Below are 16,854 nucleotides of genomic sequence, written 5' to 3' on the forward strand. Positions count from 1 at the left end.
TAAGGAACAGCTCGATTATTAGAGATCCTCCAAATAAAAAAAGATCATGCCCATATCACGGTACAGAATTAGGAATGTAACAGCTGTATGTGGCAGGACATAGTCATAAGAACAGTCAAAATAAAAAAATTGTGGATGTGGGATTTTGTACTGGACAATTAATTCCAGCACTTGATCACCCACAAATAAATAAAAAAAATCATAAGGGGTAAAATTAGTTTCATGGTCTGAAAAAAATGTGCTCTACAACCTCTCCCACAAGAAATAATCCCTACTTGGAAAGCCCACAAACTAAAGAAAATATAAAGAAATTGACTCCCTAAAAAGACCTAATGGAGCCATTTCTGCACAAGGGGTACCACGTCTATACAGACAATTTGATTTGATAATTTTTTTTGGTGTTAAATTCTAGTAATTTGAAACCGTGTGAAAGGTTTCTAAACAGGGGTAGTTACAAAGGGCTGGTTTTGATGGACACATGGGGCAATAAAAGCGGGTATTAAATACCTATTCAAGTATAGACCATGGGCATACGCAAAGAGAGTTATTATGCGTCCACACAAATCAAAAAAGACAAAATTTAAATACCTATCACGAGATGTGAAGACATATATAGTATATCCACAACTGGATAAATAACATACAGCACACAATTTGTACCATGAAAATATAAAACGACTTTATTGAAATACACATGACCGTATATTGGCCATCAAAAGATAAAATCAATGATACAAGCAATAAAAGAATAGCGTGGAGATACAACAGGGACATATACACATAACATGCTAATAGAATGTAAACATCACGTGATGTGGTAAGGTACAGACATCTCAATCCAAAAAAGAGGGTATAGCATAAGCATATAGATGAGGCAAACAACGTGATTGTCATCTACACCTAACCAAGGCACTTAACATAAATTCAGAGATATAGCATTAGATAATTAACTACCATTACATAGCAAACATAAGGGAGAGCCTGAAGTCAAAGGCTCAGAGAGCTATACCAACCCGTAGACTGTATGATATGTCCCACAAAAAGGACCCCTTGAGAAAGCTGACGGCGAAACGCGCGTCGGGGGCGTCTAGTGTAGTGATACTTTTTTGTGGGACATATCATGCAGTCTACGGGTTACGTGCCTTGGTTAGGTGTATATGACAATCACGTTGTTTGTCTCATTCATCCATATGCTTATGCTATACCCTCTTTTTTGGATTGAGATGTCTGTACCTTACCACATCACATGATGTTTACATTCTATTAGCATGTTATGTGTCTATGTCCCTGTTGTATCTCCACGCTATTCTTTTATTGCTTGTATCATTGATTTTATCTTTTGATGGCCAATATACTGTCATGTGTATTTCAATAAAGTCGTTTTATATTTTCATGGTACAAATTGTGTGCTGTATGTTATTTATCCAGTTGTGGATATACTATATGTGTCTTCACATCTCGTGATAGGTATTTAAATAAAAGCGGGTATCCCTCCTCCTGCCATGCTTACCCGACACCTTTTATGGGGATATTTTTGGGTCTCAGTGGAAGGAATGGGGTGTAAAAAGTGGCGCTCTGAAAGCCTGCGCACATCCTCAGATTCGCAGGATTGTGCAGGTATAGTGGACTCAAAAAGGAGATGCTCAATGACCTTCTCCTGAAATTGAAGAAAAGTTAGCGTTCCTTGGGCTTTTTTGAAAATAACAAAACTGTTATAGGTAGCAACCTGGATGAGGTAGATTGCTACCTTTTTGTACCAGGCCTTATTTTTGCGCTTCACCAGGTAAGGCTGAAGCACCTGGTCGGAAAGGTCTACACCCCCCATAAATTTGTTATATTCTGTTACACAGACAGGTTTCTGCTTTGCAGTGGTAACCCCCCTCTCCGTAATTGCCACAGTGGTGTTCGTATGTACGGTGGACAGCATGTAGACATCCTTCCTGTCGGTCCACTTCACTGCAAGTAATTCCTCACTTGCAAGGGCCATGGATGTTCCTTTTCCCAAACGCCTGGACACCAACTGTTGTGGGAATCCCACTCTGTTCTTCCGTACTGTCCCACAGGCCCCTGTATTTGCAGCATGGAGGGCTTTATAAAGGGGAACACCAGTATAAAAATTGTCTGTATAGACGTGGTACCCCTTGTGCAGAAATGGCTCCATTAGGATTGACACAATTTTGCCAGAGGTGCCAATAGTTTCTGGGCAGCCTGGGGTATGAATTTGGCGGTCCCTGCCTTCATATATTTTGAAACCGCAGGTGTAACCCGTTGTGCTCTCGCACACTTTGTACAATTTCACCCCATATCTGGCTCGTTTGGAAGGGATGAATTGACGAAAGGAAAGACGGCCTATGAAGCTCATGAGCGATTCATCGATTTTCACTTTTTTTCTTCACAGAACAGGACGCAGACCGATCTCTCTCTCCTCTCAGAACAACTACAATGGGAGGAGAGAGAAACACAGCCCATGTCCTGGCTGTGTTATGAAAATAACTGTCAGTGATCTTTGTAATAGGTTTTATCACAGAGATCACCTGATCAGGGACCAGTCACAATGGTCCCTGACTGTTGCTGTGCCAGCTACCGACACAGGTAAGCTTTGCACTGCCATTTTGGGGGGGGAATCGGACGAGGGGGGGGGGATCGGACAGGGGGAATCGGACGGGGGGGATCGGACGTGGGAGGGGGTGGGGAACACTAATTACCCGTTCTCTCTCCTCTCTAAGGAGTTATTCCATGAGAGGAGAGAGAAATGGCACCGATCTGCCGCTTTACCGTGATCGCCGTAAAATAACGATTCACGGCGATCACGTGACCAGAGACCACTCGTGATGGTCTCTGGTCATTGCTCCGAACTCTCAGCTACCTCCGGTAGCTGAGAGAACGGAGCTCTGACCTTTAGTTTCGGCGCTACTTTAGGCTAAAGCGATCACGTGAAAAGGCGTCGCCTTAGCCTAAAGCCCCTTAGTGACTCACGTGAAAAGGCGTATTGGTGGTGACTAAGGGGTTAAAAGTGGACTAATGTTGAATTTTTTATTTTTGTCTAAATAGCTGCAAAATTGTTCTAAATAATTTCATAATATATCTTTATAGGGCCCAGAGCATTTATATACCTCTCCCATTGAACCCAATAAAAAAATCTGTTTTCACTAATCTCCCCCTAGTGGGGGCTGCAGGCAGCCAGAGTTTCATCATTTGAAGGGAATGTATCACATCTTATTTTTTTCCTAATTGAAACCAGATAGTGAAACATAATCTTTTTTTCTAATCTGTTTTATTTTTTGATTGTGTATTATTTAATTCTATTTTCTGTACATGATTATGGGGCAGCCTTCTTGCCTGAGCTGCTTTTAACAGCCCCCATATAGTATAATGCCCACACAGATGCCCTATACAGTATAATGTCCACACAGATGCCCCATACAGTATAATGCCCAAACAAATTCGCCCATTCAGCATAATGCCCCATACTGCCCCCACAGTATAATGCTCTCCATAGCTGCCCCCACACAGTATAATGCCCCCATAGCTGCCCTCACACAGTATAATGCCTCCCATAGCTGCCCCCACAGTATAATGCCTCCCATAGCTGCCGCCACAACAGTATAATGCCCCCATAGATGTCCCCACAGTATAATGCCCCCATAGCTGCCCCCACACAGTATAATGCCCCCCCATAGTTGCCACGACAATATAATGTCCCCCATAGCTGCCCCCACAGTATAATGCCACCATACCGTATAATGCCCCCATAGCTGTCCCCACAGTATAATGCCACCATAGCTGTCCCCACATTATAATGCCATACATAGCTGTCCTCACAGTATAATGCCCGCATAGCTGTCCCCACAGTATAATGCCCCTTACAGTATAATGCCCGCATAGCGGTCCCCACAGTATAATGCCCCCATAGCTGTCCCCACAGTATAATGCCCCCACAGTATAATGCCCCCCACAGTATAAGGCTCCCCATAGACTCCCCATATAGTAAAATGCTCCTATAGCAGCCACCATATCAGCCCCCCTTCCCTCCCCAGTATAATGCCCCATAGTGCCTAATAGAAAAATAATAACATCATTACTTACCTATCCCCGTTCAAATGACGGGTGGAGGATACTTCTCCTCTGGTCTGTGCTGTGAGTGACTCGACGCAGACAAGCGATGACGTCACTACATTGCGCCAAGCCACTCATGGCAGAGTGAATGCTGGAGCATGGAGCTGTCACCTCCTTGCTCCAGCATTCAGGAAGTGGGACCAGCGCGTCGAGCGATGTGTGGCTACGGGGGCCCTGAGGGCCCCCCAGGTGTAGGGGCCCAGTCGCAATTGCGACCATTTCGACCCTTAGAGCTACACCACCATATACAGTAGCCTATTGCAGAGCAGGGAGCCACGGGCCCCGTTGCAGCCGCTATGGCTGCTACAGCGGTAGTTACGCCACTGATTATAATCCTACCTGTGATGATAATTAGATGACTGCTGAGAAGTGATCTCTACGGAAAAAAGTGTCAGCCTATTATGAGGCTCAGAGGTCAGAGTGAAAACTGCAAGACTTTAGGATTATTTTTTAATATAGATAATGACAGAAAAAAAAAGAAATTCTTAAGTATATTTAAAGAGGCTCTGTCACCAGATTTTGCAACCCCTATCTGCTATTGCAGCAGATAGGCGCTGCAATGTAGATTACAGTAACGTTTTTATTTTTAAAAAACGAGCATTTTTGGCCAAGTTATGACCATTTTTGTATTTATGCAAATGAGGCTTGCAAAAGTCCAAGTGGGTGTGTTTAAAAGTAAAAGTCCAAGTGGGCGTGTATTACGTGCGTACATCGGGGCGTTTTTAATACTTTCACTAGCTGGGCGCTCTGAAGAGAAGTAACATCCTCTTCTCTTCAGAACGCCCAGCTTCTGACAGTGCAGATCTGTGACGTCACTCACAGGTCCTGCATCGTGACGGCCACATCGGCACCAGAGGCTATAGATGATTCTGCAGCAGCATCAGCATTTGTAGGTAAGTAGCTACATCGACTTACCTGCAAACGCTGATGCTGCTGCAGAATCAACTGTAGCCTCTGGTGCCGATGTGGCCGTCAAGATGCAGGACCTGTGAGTGACGTCACAGATCTGCACTGTCAGAAGCTGGGCGTTCTGAAGAGAAGAGGATGTTACTTCTCTTCAGAGCGCCCAGCTAGTGAAAGTATTAAAAACGCCCCGATGTACGCACATAATACACGCCCACTTGGACTTTTACTTTTAAACACACCCACTTGGACTTTTGCAAGCCTCATTTGCATAAATACAAAAATGGTCATAACTTGGCCAAAAATGCTCGTTTTTTAAAAATAAAAACGTTACTGTAATCTACATTGCAGCGCCTATCTGCTGCAATAGCAGATAGGGGTTGCAAAATCTGGTGACAGAGCCTCTTTAATTAAAGAACTTGATTCAAACAATAGGTCATATTCTGATGGCACATTCCATTTAAAAGTAGTTTGTCTCGAGGGAAGACCCATTAAGTGAGGGCATCTATTAGATCCTCTGTAGGAAAATACATCGGTGGACTATATTTAAAGCAATAGCTTATGGCTAAGAGGTATTCAGTGTTCGTGGCCACAACTCCTTTAGACACTAAAGTGCTGTTTCCACAAACGCTTGTTGCCTGCCACAGAGATTTAGATATAGCACATATGACATATTCCCTTTTAAAGAGGACCTGTCACTAGCTCCTACAAAGTGAGTTATTAGATTCATGTAATTGCCGCTCTGTCTGTTAGTCCAGCGGTGTTTGTTGCTTCTGCCCCCTCTTTATTTATTGAACAATATGTAAATGAACCACTGGCTAGCCAAGTGGGTTTGGCCGCCAGTGATTCTCAATGGGCGGAGCTAGCACAGAGCCTTTCAGCGTGAGGCTGTTTCCCCCAGACACTCCTAGGCCTAGGGGGCAATATCTCTGCAACGGGGGGACGCAGAAGAAAGCAACAAACACCTCTGGACTCACGGACACAGCAGCAATTACATGAAGCTAATAACTCACTTTGTAGGAGCTAGTGACAGGTCCTCTTTAACTCTGGCTTTATAGGGGTTTAGAGTACACGGTCAAAAAAACGCGCCATACAAAGATATGCAAAATAAAAAACACAAGCTTTTTTTTTTGCTTTTTCTCTTCAAGGACTCTCGCATGAGAGAAATATTAGGATTCACCGGATCTGAGCAACGCCCTGAAGATAAACTCGTAACTGTTGTGTATGGAAATGACCTTGTTAATATCAACTTTCTCAACTTTATGGCTGTTCAGGAGGACACGGCAAAGGTACTCAGTTGAGAATGTCTGTATTTCTGCCTTTTGTTGAATTACTGTTACATGGTTTGTTTTGTTTTTTTATATAATGGTGTCTAAAAACCCTATTTTTCAGATATGGACTGATGGACTTTTTAAATTGGCAACAAATATTTTAGCACAAAATTCATCTCGGAACACATTCCTTCAAAAGGCGTAAGCACTCCCACCACTCAAGGGCTCTTTTTAGTACTACATATTTAATGCATTCTAAATCTTTATTTACTTTCTGTTATCTGCCGCTTATAGCTAAAACCTTTATCTTTCAGATACAGCAAATTAAAGCTCCAGGTTAATCAGGATGGAAGAATTCCAGTGAAGAAGTGAGTGATACAACCTGTTATATTCTTTATCAAAAGAATATTGTACTATTTGGCCTCACTTTTTACCCTGGAAGGACCCTGAAGAGTCTACCGTGTTTGTTAGGCTTTGTTCACGTCTCGACATGTGAACACATTCGGCGTATGTGTCGGGGAAGCTCCAAGAGAATACACCAAATGTAGCCATAGGCCCCCATTCACCCGATTCAAGAGGTGCCCGGTGGACACTTATCTCCCTTTTCCTTACGGCGATAAACATGCATTCTCGGCAGATTCAAGTGTGCCTGACCACTATCTAAAGTGTATGGCCAACTTAGCTTAAATCTGTGATGTGCTAGGGGTGCATATTTAGAGCCATGGCACTAGATGATGAGCTTGTTGAGTAACTGCTGGTCACAGCTTTGTGTGTTTTTTTGTCCATCATTTCCATGACAGCATTACATACAAGTCATTAGGCCTCATGCACACTTCCATCACCGTTTTATCGGCCATTTTTGACGGATCCGTGTGTCCGTTTTTGTTTCCGTGTGCACTCCGTTTCCGTTCTGTGTTTCCGTTTTACACGGACGTTGTGCTTCCATTTGGCTTCCGTTTTTCCATTTAAAAAAACGGAAGGTAAACTTCATTTGAACTTGTCACATGTCCCAGGAAACACCCATAGAAAGGTTACAAGAAGTTTTTGGTGCTGTTTTCTTAGCTTTCAGAGCATAGAGAACAGTTTGAGATTACTCTGCTTGGCTTGCTTTGGTTTTTTGGGATTGTTGGAGTGAAATGTGTGCATTTACTTGCTTATTTTGTGACGCTGGGCACTAGTTCCCTGCTGCCATCTGTGTGTCAAAAGCTCCTTGGCAAGTTCCTCCCATGTGGCGTCCTTTTTATAGCGGTCGTGGTAGCATTCTGCCCACGTATCCCACAGTTCTGGGTGATCATGCACCAATGCTATGAGTCTCTCCACAGCCATCTTCAGGACTGAATGTGTACTGTAGTCTGTGAGTCTGTGAACTTTGGCTCACCCAGCCATTGCTATGGCAACAGATCCATCAGAAACGGACGGCACACAGAAGCCTTCTGTGTGCCATCCGTGTTTTTGACTGACCCATTGACTTCTATGGGCCACACGGTCACTGAATCACTGACCAAAGTAGGGCATGCTCTACTTTTGACGGAACGGAAGAACGGATCCGTTTAAATAACTGAAGTGTGCATGGGCCCATTGAAATGAATGGGTTCAGGGTGCTATCAGTGACAAAAACGTATAGCACCCTGAAGGAAAAAACTGAAGTGGGCATGAAGCCTTAGGCCTCGTGCACACTTACATCACCATTTTCACGGCCGCTCTTGACGGGTCCGTGAACCCGTTTTAGCGGCCGTGTGATTTCCGTGTGCACTCTGTGTTTCCGTTTCCGTGCGCCGAGCATGGTACTGTCCAGGGTGCTGAAAGAGTTAATGGGCTGCACTGATCGGCTGTAACTCTTTCAGCACCCTGGACAGTACCATGCTCGGCGCGCGGAAAATAAAATTTTAATGTAATAAAAAAAATAATAAGTTCATACTTACATTCCTCCTGTCCGGCCTCCAGCGATGACGTTCAATCCATGTCGCCGCTGCAGCCAATCACAGGCTGTAGTGGCGGTCACGCACGTCAGGATGACGTCAGAAGGCTGGCCTCCAGGGATGACGCTTCATCCCACATGACCGCCTCTGCAGCCAATCACAGGCTGCAGCGGCCTCTGCAGCCAATCACAGGCAGCAGCGGCCTCTGCGGCCAATCACAGGCTGCCACATCACAAAAGAAGGTCGGACTGGAGGAAGAAGAGGGACTCGTCACCAAGACAACGACCGGGTACGTATGAAATGCTTTTTATTTTATTTTTAATCAGCAGCCTCTTTTCTCTATCAGTTATTGATAGAGACAAGTGGCTGCCGATTAGTGTAATATTTTTCTAATGTTTTTCTGCCCGCCCGGCGGTTACTAGGCAACGGCTCCGTCACACACGGATGGCACACGGATGCCTTCCGTGTGCTTTCAGTTTTTTGGACGGCCCCATTGACTTGCATGGGCCTCACGGTCACGGAATCCCGGACCAAAGTAGGAAATGCTCTACTTTGGATCGGAACGGAGCAACGGACCGTCAAAAAAACTGTAGTGTGCATGGCCCCATTGAAATGAATGGGTCCAGGGTGCTATCAGTGACAAAAACGGAAGTGTGCATGAGGCCTTAGGCTATGTTCACACGGAGTATTTTGGGGGAGGAATATCTGCCTCAAAATTCCTTTTGGAACTTTGAGGCAGATATTCCTCTCCCTGCACGCCGATTTTCGCGGCAATTATCGCGCCGTTTTTCGCCCGCGGCCATTGAGCGCCGCGGGCATAAAACAGCGAGATATACGCTTTCTCCTGCCTCCCATTGAAGTCAATGGGAGGTCAGAGGCGGAAGCGCCCGAAGATAGGGCATGTCGCTTCTTTTTCCCGCGAGGCAGTTTTACTGCTCGCGGGAAAAAGACGCCGACGCCTCCCATTGAAATCAATGGGAGGCGTTCTCGGGCCGTTTCTGCCGAGTTTTGCGACGCGGTTTCCGCGTCAAAAAACTCGGCAAAATACCCCGTGTGAACATAGCCTTAGGGTACAGTTTCTACTCCTCTACTAATCCCCTGTCTGCTTTCTGAACACAACAATGTTCCCCCTTTACTGTACCTCATGTGACTGGTTTAGTTGCTTGTTGTTTATGCAGAGGCAATTAATGTGACTCGTTACTGAAAATAAACTGAGATCTGTCAGTGTTTCTCAAACCTTATATACTTTGTAACCTTTACATTTCTTGCATGTTCCGTTCTAGTATCTTGAAGATGTTTGCAGCAGATAAGAAGAGAGTCGAGACTGCCTTGGAATCATGTGGGCTGAATTTTAACAGGGTAGGATATGAAAAAAGAAATTGTGTGTGTGTGTGTGTATATATATATATATATATATATATATATATATATATGTATATATATATACACAGTCCAGATACGAATGAACACAGCACTCCACGAATCCAGAGAATCAGGCCATGTTCTCGACACCAGGGGGTGAATCAATTCCCCTTTTTTTTTTTTTGAAGATAGAGAAAAACACAGAACGCAGTAACGGCACCAGGACTTCAAGATAGATGAAAGCAGGGTGGATTTATTCATCTCAACACAGCAACGTTTTGGTTCAACAGGAACCTTTCTCAAGTCTCCCTCTCTCCTCATCTCTCTCTCTCTCTCTCTCCTCATCTCTCTCTCTCTCTCTCTCTCCTCATCTCTCTCTCTCTCATCTCTCTCTCTCTCATCTCTCTCTCTCTCTCCTCATCTCTCTCTCTCTCTCCTCATCTCTCTCTTTCCTCATCTCTCTCTCTCTCTCCTCATCTCTCTCTCTCTCTCCTCATCTCTCTCCCTCTCCCTCCCTCCTCATCTCTCTCTCTCCTCATCTCTCTCTCTCTCCTCATCTCTCTCCTCATCTCTCTCTATCCTCATCTCTCTCTCTCTCTCCTCATCTCTCTAACTCTCTCCTCATCTCTCTCCCTCTCTCTCTCTCCTCATCTCTCTCCCTCTCTCTCTCTCTCTCCCTCCCTCCTCATCTCTCTCTCCTCATCTCTCTCTCTCTCCTCATCTCTCTCCTCATCTCTCTCTATCCTCATCTCTCTCTCTCTCCTCATCTCTCTCTCTCTCTCTCCTCATCTCTCTCTCTCTCTCCTCATCTCTCTCTCTCTCTCTCCTCATCTCTCTCTCTCTCTCCTCCTCTCTCTCTCTCTATCTCTCTCCTCATCTCCCTCTCACTCTCCTCATCTCTCTCTCCTCATCTCTCTCTCTCTCTCCCCTCATCTCTCTCTCTCTCTCTCTCTCTCCTCATCTCTCTCTCTCCTCATCTCTCTCCCTTCATCTCTCTCTCTCCTCATCTCTCTCCCTTCATCTCTCTCTCTCCTCATCTCTCTCCTCATCTCTCTCTCTCTCTCTCTCTCTCTCTCCTCATCTCTCTCTCTCTCCCCTCATCTCTCTCTCAGAATGGGGCTTCAAGATGTGCTGTTCAAGCTTTTTTGAAGAAACACAAATAAACAGGAAACGTTTCCCTTGAAATCAGACGAAGTCCAGTGGTGCCATCAGCTCAGAACTGGCAGAAACCAGTGGGACCCAGGTGCAGCCTTCAACTATTCGGAGAAGTCTGGCTAGACGTGGGCCTCATGGAAGATTTGCGGCCAAGAAGACATACCTTCAACGTGGAAGCAAGGCCAAGCGACTCAACTGTTCACGAAAACTTAGGAACAGGGGTGCAGAAAAATGGCAGCAGGTGCTCTGGACTGAGAAGTCAAAATTTTAAATATTTGGCTGTAACAGAAGGCAGTTTGTTCACTGAAGACGTATGGTGGAGGTTCCTTGCAAGTTTGGGGCTGCATTTCAGCAAATGGAGTTGGGGATTTAGTCAGGATTAATGGTGTCCTCAATGCTGAGAAATACAGGCAGATACTTATCCAACATGCAATACCATCAGCAAGGCGTCCAAATGTATTCTGCAGCAGGACAATGTCTCCAAACTTACAGCCAATGTCATTAGGAACGATCTTCAGTGTAAAGAAGAACAAGGAGCCCTGGAAGTGATGATATGGCCTCCACAGAGCCCTGATCTCAACATCATCCAGTCTGTCTGGGATTACATGAAGAGACAGAAGGATTTGAGGAAGTCTACGTCCACAGAAGATCTGTGGTTCTCCAAGATGTTTGGAAGAAACTTCCTGCCAAGTTCCTTCAAAAACTGTCTGCAAGTGTACCTAGAAGAATTGATGCTGTTTTAAAGGCAAAGGGTGGTCACACCAAATATTGATTTGATTTAAATTTCTGTTCTGTACATTCACTTTGCATTTTGTTAACTGATAAAAAAAAAAAAAAACAACTATTGACACTGCTATTTTTGAAAGCATTCTTCTTTTTCAGCATTTTTCCACAACTGCCTAAGGCTAAGTTCACACTAGCGTTAGTATACGTTTACCTCTCTTCCATCAGAGGAAGAGAGGATCGAAAGAGTAAACGGAAGGCAACGGTTTGATTCTTTTGTTTCAGTTACTTTCCATTTGTCTCTGTTCTCTAGGTTTCTGTTTTCTTTCAGAAGTGCTGCAGACTGCACTTTTGCTTCCGTCAAAAAACCGGAAACCTAGCGAACGGAGATAAAACGGCTGCTTTCCATTTAATCTTGTGATCCTCTCTTCCTCTGATATAAGAGAGGTAAACTTATACTAACGCTAGTGTGAACTTAGCTTAAAACTTTTTTACAGTACTGTACATATGTATATTGTTTATGTGCATTGCTGCACATATGAGAGCTCCATTCCTTTATGCCTGTCAAAAAGCAGCAGAAACTTCACACAGTGACCATTGCAGGAGAAGTATTGTGTTACAAAGTGGTCATTTAAATGATTGTCTGTCCATGTAATACATGGATGGCCCAAATATGCCAGCGTAAGAGATGCTGCTTGACAGCATCTCTTCACTCTGGTACTGAGCGGGCATATAGAATGGGGGCATCCTGATGTGATGGGCATTTTAGGGGTATTATAATGTTTCTTTTGTTTTCTTCTGCCATTCTTAGCCAATTTTATTTTTTCAAACATTGACAACTTTATTTTTTACTTCTAGAGTGAGTCCATCAAGCCAGAAGAATTTACCCTTGACATTTTTGAGAGGTTTCTGAATAAGTTATGTCTTCGGCCGGACATTGATAAGATCTTACTGGAGCTGTAAGTTGTTTATGTCTTTAACCCCTTAAGGACCAGGCCTATTTTGGCCTTAATGACCAAGCATTCTTTTTAGTTTTTTTTCTTCCTGCCTTCCAAGAGTCATAACATTTTTATTTCGACATAGCCATGTGAGGGCTAGTTTTTTGCGGGATGAGTTGTATTTTTTAATTGCACTATTTTTGGGTGTGTATATTATATTGATTAACTTTTATAAAAAAAAAATTGGGGAAGGAAATAAAAAAAAAAAGTTATATTCCAGCATTGTTTTTTGCATTTCAAATTGACGCCGTTGACTATGCGGTCTAAATAACATGTTAACTTTATTCTATGGGTCAGTAGGATTATGGCGATATCAAATATGTATAGGTTTTGTCACAATGGGTGTGTGGACCCACTGGGCCGCACCGCCGTAGTGGGATAACAGCTGGCCAACAGGATACCAAGCAAATATCTATAGTTTATATAAGGGTACCTGTGGTAATTCAGACAGTAGCGATAGTTTGGCTCGGATGGGACCTTGGTAGCAGGCAGAGACCCCGTGCGGTGTAACACAGCAGGCGTAATATACGGCACAACATGACGCCATCTCTCTATGGCACAGGAACAAGGTAGCACTGGATACAGGTTGCAGGTACGGGAACACTGGGAACTGGAAAAAACTAAGGGACCATTTGCAAAGACTAACACGGGTAAACACAACACTCAGGCAATGAAGGAAGAGGCAGGGCCCTTCTTATAGTACAGGGTGATCATGGGCTAATTTGACATACTATTCAGGTGCGTGCGCTGGCCCTTGAAGGCCGGGCACGAGCGTGCGCGCACACCCTACCGGATATAGCGAAGCTGAAGTGAGCGCTGGTGTCTCCTGAGGAGGCGATGCAGGCCACCTCTCACTGATCCATGGCTGCGGCCGTCGGGGGGGGGGGGTGGGGGTGAGTAATCCAGAAGGTCCGCGGCCATGGGTGTCACAGGGTTTTTATGTTTTACTATTTTTGCAACACTTAAAAACACTTCTAGGGCATGTTCACACTGAGTTTTTTGCAGGCGCAAAAATCTGCCTCAAAATTCCTTCGGGAATTTTGAGGCAGATTTTGACCTGCTGGCAGAACATTTGCCGCGTTTTTCACACGCGGCCGTTGAGCAAACGCAATCTCTGCCTCCCATTGATATCAATGGCAGGTCAGAGACGGAAACGCCTGAATAAAAGGCATGTCGCCCATTGAAATCAATAGGAGGCGATTTCAGGAATTTTTGGCGTTATTTCCGAAGTGGTTTCCGCATCAAAAACAGCGCCAAAATACTCCATGTGAACTAGCCTTTAGACAAAATTATTTGTTTTTTCATCGCCGCTTTCCAAGAGCCGTAACTTTTTTATTTTTTCATCGATGTAACCATATGTGGTCTTTTTTTTTTTTTTTTTTGCGGTACAAGATGTCGATATCATTGGTACTATTTTGGAGTACATGGGACTTATTCATTAACTTTTATTTTTTGGTGGGGGGAATGGAAAGGAAAGCATTTTGGCCATTGTGTTTGTGATTTTTTTTTTGTACAACGTTCACCCGGCGGTGTAATTAATGTGTTAACTTTATTGTTTGGGGCGATACTAGATTTATGTATTTTTATACTTTTTTTTTTACACATTTAGTAAATAAAACCACTCTTTATGAAAAAAGTTGTTTTATTTTCATTTTATTATTCTATTTTTATAAGAGTTATTTATCTGCTTTTTTCCAATTTTTTTATTTATTTGTTTGTTTGTTTTACTAGAAGATTTTACAATGCGATCTTCTGATAGCAGATATAATGCATTTGGTATACTTAGTATATCAAAGAAATTAAAAACACAAAAGGCCATACTTTGTGTTTTTAATTATATTTTATGTCCCACCTGTTTGTTTGTTTGTTTGTTTGTTTGTTTGTTTGTTTGTTTGTTTGTTTAGTATATCAAAGCATTATTGATGGGCAATTTATTAGGCCATGCCTCTGGCACGGCCTAATTGGCATATAGCCAGGGCAGGCCTGGGGGCCTTTGTTAGGCCCCCGGCTGCCTTACAACCCATGTGCGATCATGTTCACGGGCTGCCGATCGGTGACAGAGGGAGCCTTCTCCTTTTATCGAACCACTCAAATGTCGCAGTCGCTATTGATCACAGCATTTAAGGTGCTAAACGGCCAGTATTGGACATTTCTCCAATCCTAGCCGCTGCAGCAGGAGCCCGGCTGTCGTTCACAGCCGGGCTCCTTCCGGTGATCGTGCGGGCACAGCTTCTGTGCCCGCATGATCACAATTCCGTACATGCACGGCGAAATGCGCAAATGGTTGCCTTTCCATGCCGTGCATGTACGTGATTATGCAACAAGCTGTTAAAGGGCCTCTGTCACCAGTTTATACCTGCCCTATATCCTACCTAATCTAATAGGCGCTTTAATGTAGATAACAACACTTTGTTGTTTTTTTTTTGTGTTTTTTTTAAAAACTTTTATTTTTGACCAAGTTATGAACATTTTTAGTTTTATGCTAATTTGTTCTAAATGCCCAACAGGGCGTTTTTTTACTTTTCCCCAAGAGGGGCTAATATGTTGATATATCGCTATAGAGCTGTACCAGCTGGGTCTTCCTCTCTCTCTCTCTCTCTCTCATTTTTATCAGGTTGAGAAAGAGTGATCCCAGAAACGGAAGCATGGGGAGCTTAAAAAACCCAAGAAATGTGCTACATGTTCCAAAAAACTGTCAGACGCATACAAAAAACAACTCTGTTGATCATGTATTAATAAATTAATCAAAGCTGAACAACTCTCCTTTATTGAAAACCTACGTTCTATGATCAGAGTGGAAGGACTATTGCTCCCCCGTGTAAAAAGGCAAAATTAGTAAATGAGCCTTGATCTGATTCAGACAATGAAGGGGCCTCTTGTTCTTTTAAAGATTCAGAGGAGATAGATGAATTAGGATCCATAAATCCCAAGAAAGAACAGGACGATGATCGGAAATACTACTTTTCTTCTGAAGACATGAATGGTTTATTAAAAGCAATCGGCTACGATGAATATTGAGGAAGTTAAAAGACAAAAAACCATCCTGGATGAAATGTTTGGCGGTCTAAAATCAAAGAAAAAACGTGTTTTTCCTATTAATGAAAATCTGATTGAATTAATAAATGACGAATGGAAGGACCCAGAAAGAATGCTGGGGGTCTCCAGTGAATTTAGAAATCATCTTCTGTTTAACAAGTGTTTGGAACAATTTTCCTAAAATGGATATTCTGATGGCAAAGGTAGTAAAACAAATATCCTTGCCATTTGAAGATTCTGCCCAGTTAACAGACCACATGGATCGGAAATCTGATTGTCTTCTAAAGAAGGCCTGGGAAGCATCCATACATTGCAGCCACTTCAGTAGCCAGAACCCTCTTTATTTGGTTAGGCGAGCTAGATAACCACCTTCAGATGAAAACACTTCGGGACTAGTTAGCAGAATCAATTCCTCTCCTAAAAGCAGCAACAGGGTTTCTAGCAGATACCCTCTGCAGAATGTATCAGATTCGCAGCTAAAGAAGTGGCCCTTACCAGTGCCGCAAGAAGGTCTCTCTGGTTAAGATACTGGAAAAAGGGGGACACCCGTTCAAAGAATAGGCTTTGTAACGTTCCGTTCCAGGGGGAATATGTTTTCAACCCAGACCTAGACAAAATCCTAGAGAAAGCGTCGGATAAAAAAAGGGATTACCAGAGGATAATCCGACAAAAGGAAAATATCCCTTTCGTTCCCAGAGATCTCAGAGTGACAACTATACTGGGAAAGCTAAAACAGATCGTTGGAGTTACCCCAAAGGAGGGAGAGGTAGAGGTTTCTTACTCAACCCAAATAATTATAGACAAGAAAACAGACCATGATGCCAGGGTCGGAGGAAGGTTGCTAGAATGCTACAGTCCCTGGAACAACATCACCCAAAACAGATGGGTCCTAGACATAATAAAAAACGTTTACCGAATAGAATTTTCAACCCTTCCTCCAAAGAGATTTATTTTGACCACACAGCCCTCACATTTCCTAGAAAAGATGATGTTGGACAACATCCGAGACCTACACCAGAGACGGGTCATATCACAGGTACGACGGGATCAATGGGGAGAAGGTCATACTCCTCTCTATTTCTGGTAAAAAAGAAAAAAAAATTCATACAGGCTAATAATAAACCTGAAACCTCTCAACAATTGGATAATTTACAGGAGGTTCAAGATGGAATCTGTAACATTGATGACTCCTCTAATAAAGAAAGGGGGAGGAGTTGCGGGGCATCGTGGATCGCCGCTTTTAGATTGAGCTCCCACATGGCCAGCTAAATCCGCGTTGTATCGCCGCCATTCTGCTTCACACTCAGGCATCGGCACCTCTCTGGACTACAGAGAGACGGTTGCATCACAGGAGCTCGTTATTTCTCCTCC

At 43.6% G+C, this 16,854-nt stretch overlaps 1 protein-coding gene across 3 annotated transcripts in view; it reads left to right on the forward strand.

Annotated features, from left to right (window-relative positions):
• PLCB3 (phospholipase C beta 3) overlaps positions 1 to 16,854 on the forward strand; it is a 227,733-nt gene that overhangs the window by 158,581 nt on the left and 52,298 nt on the right. For 2 of the 3 annotated variants that reach the window (XM_075837265.1, XM_075837264.1), the window contains 5 exons: positions 6,168 to 6,308; positions 6,412 to 6,491; positions 6,605 to 6,658; positions 9,493 to 9,568; positions 12,308 to 12,408. In XM_075837265.1, coding sequence (XP_075693380.1) covers positions 6,168 to 6,308; positions 6,412 to 6,491; positions 6,605 to 6,658; positions 9,493 to 9,568; positions 12,308 to 12,408 — 452 coding nt within the window. Of the gene's footprint in view, positions 1 to 2,515; positions 2,593 to 6,167; positions 6,309 to 6,411; positions 6,492 to 6,604; positions 6,659 to 9,492; positions 9,569 to 12,307; positions 12,409 to 16,854 lie in introns of those variants that run through there. The other variant, XM_075837267.1, reaches the window with a different exon arrangement.

Source organism: Rhinoderma darwinii, chromosome 9, assembly GCF_050947455.1.
Source record: "Rhinoderma darwinii isolate aRhiDar2 chromosome 9, aRhiDar2.hap1, whole genome shotgun sequence".
Classification (NCBI taxonomy): Eukaryota; Metazoa; Chordata; class Amphibia; order Anura; family Rhinodermatidae; genus Rhinoderma; species Rhinoderma darwinii.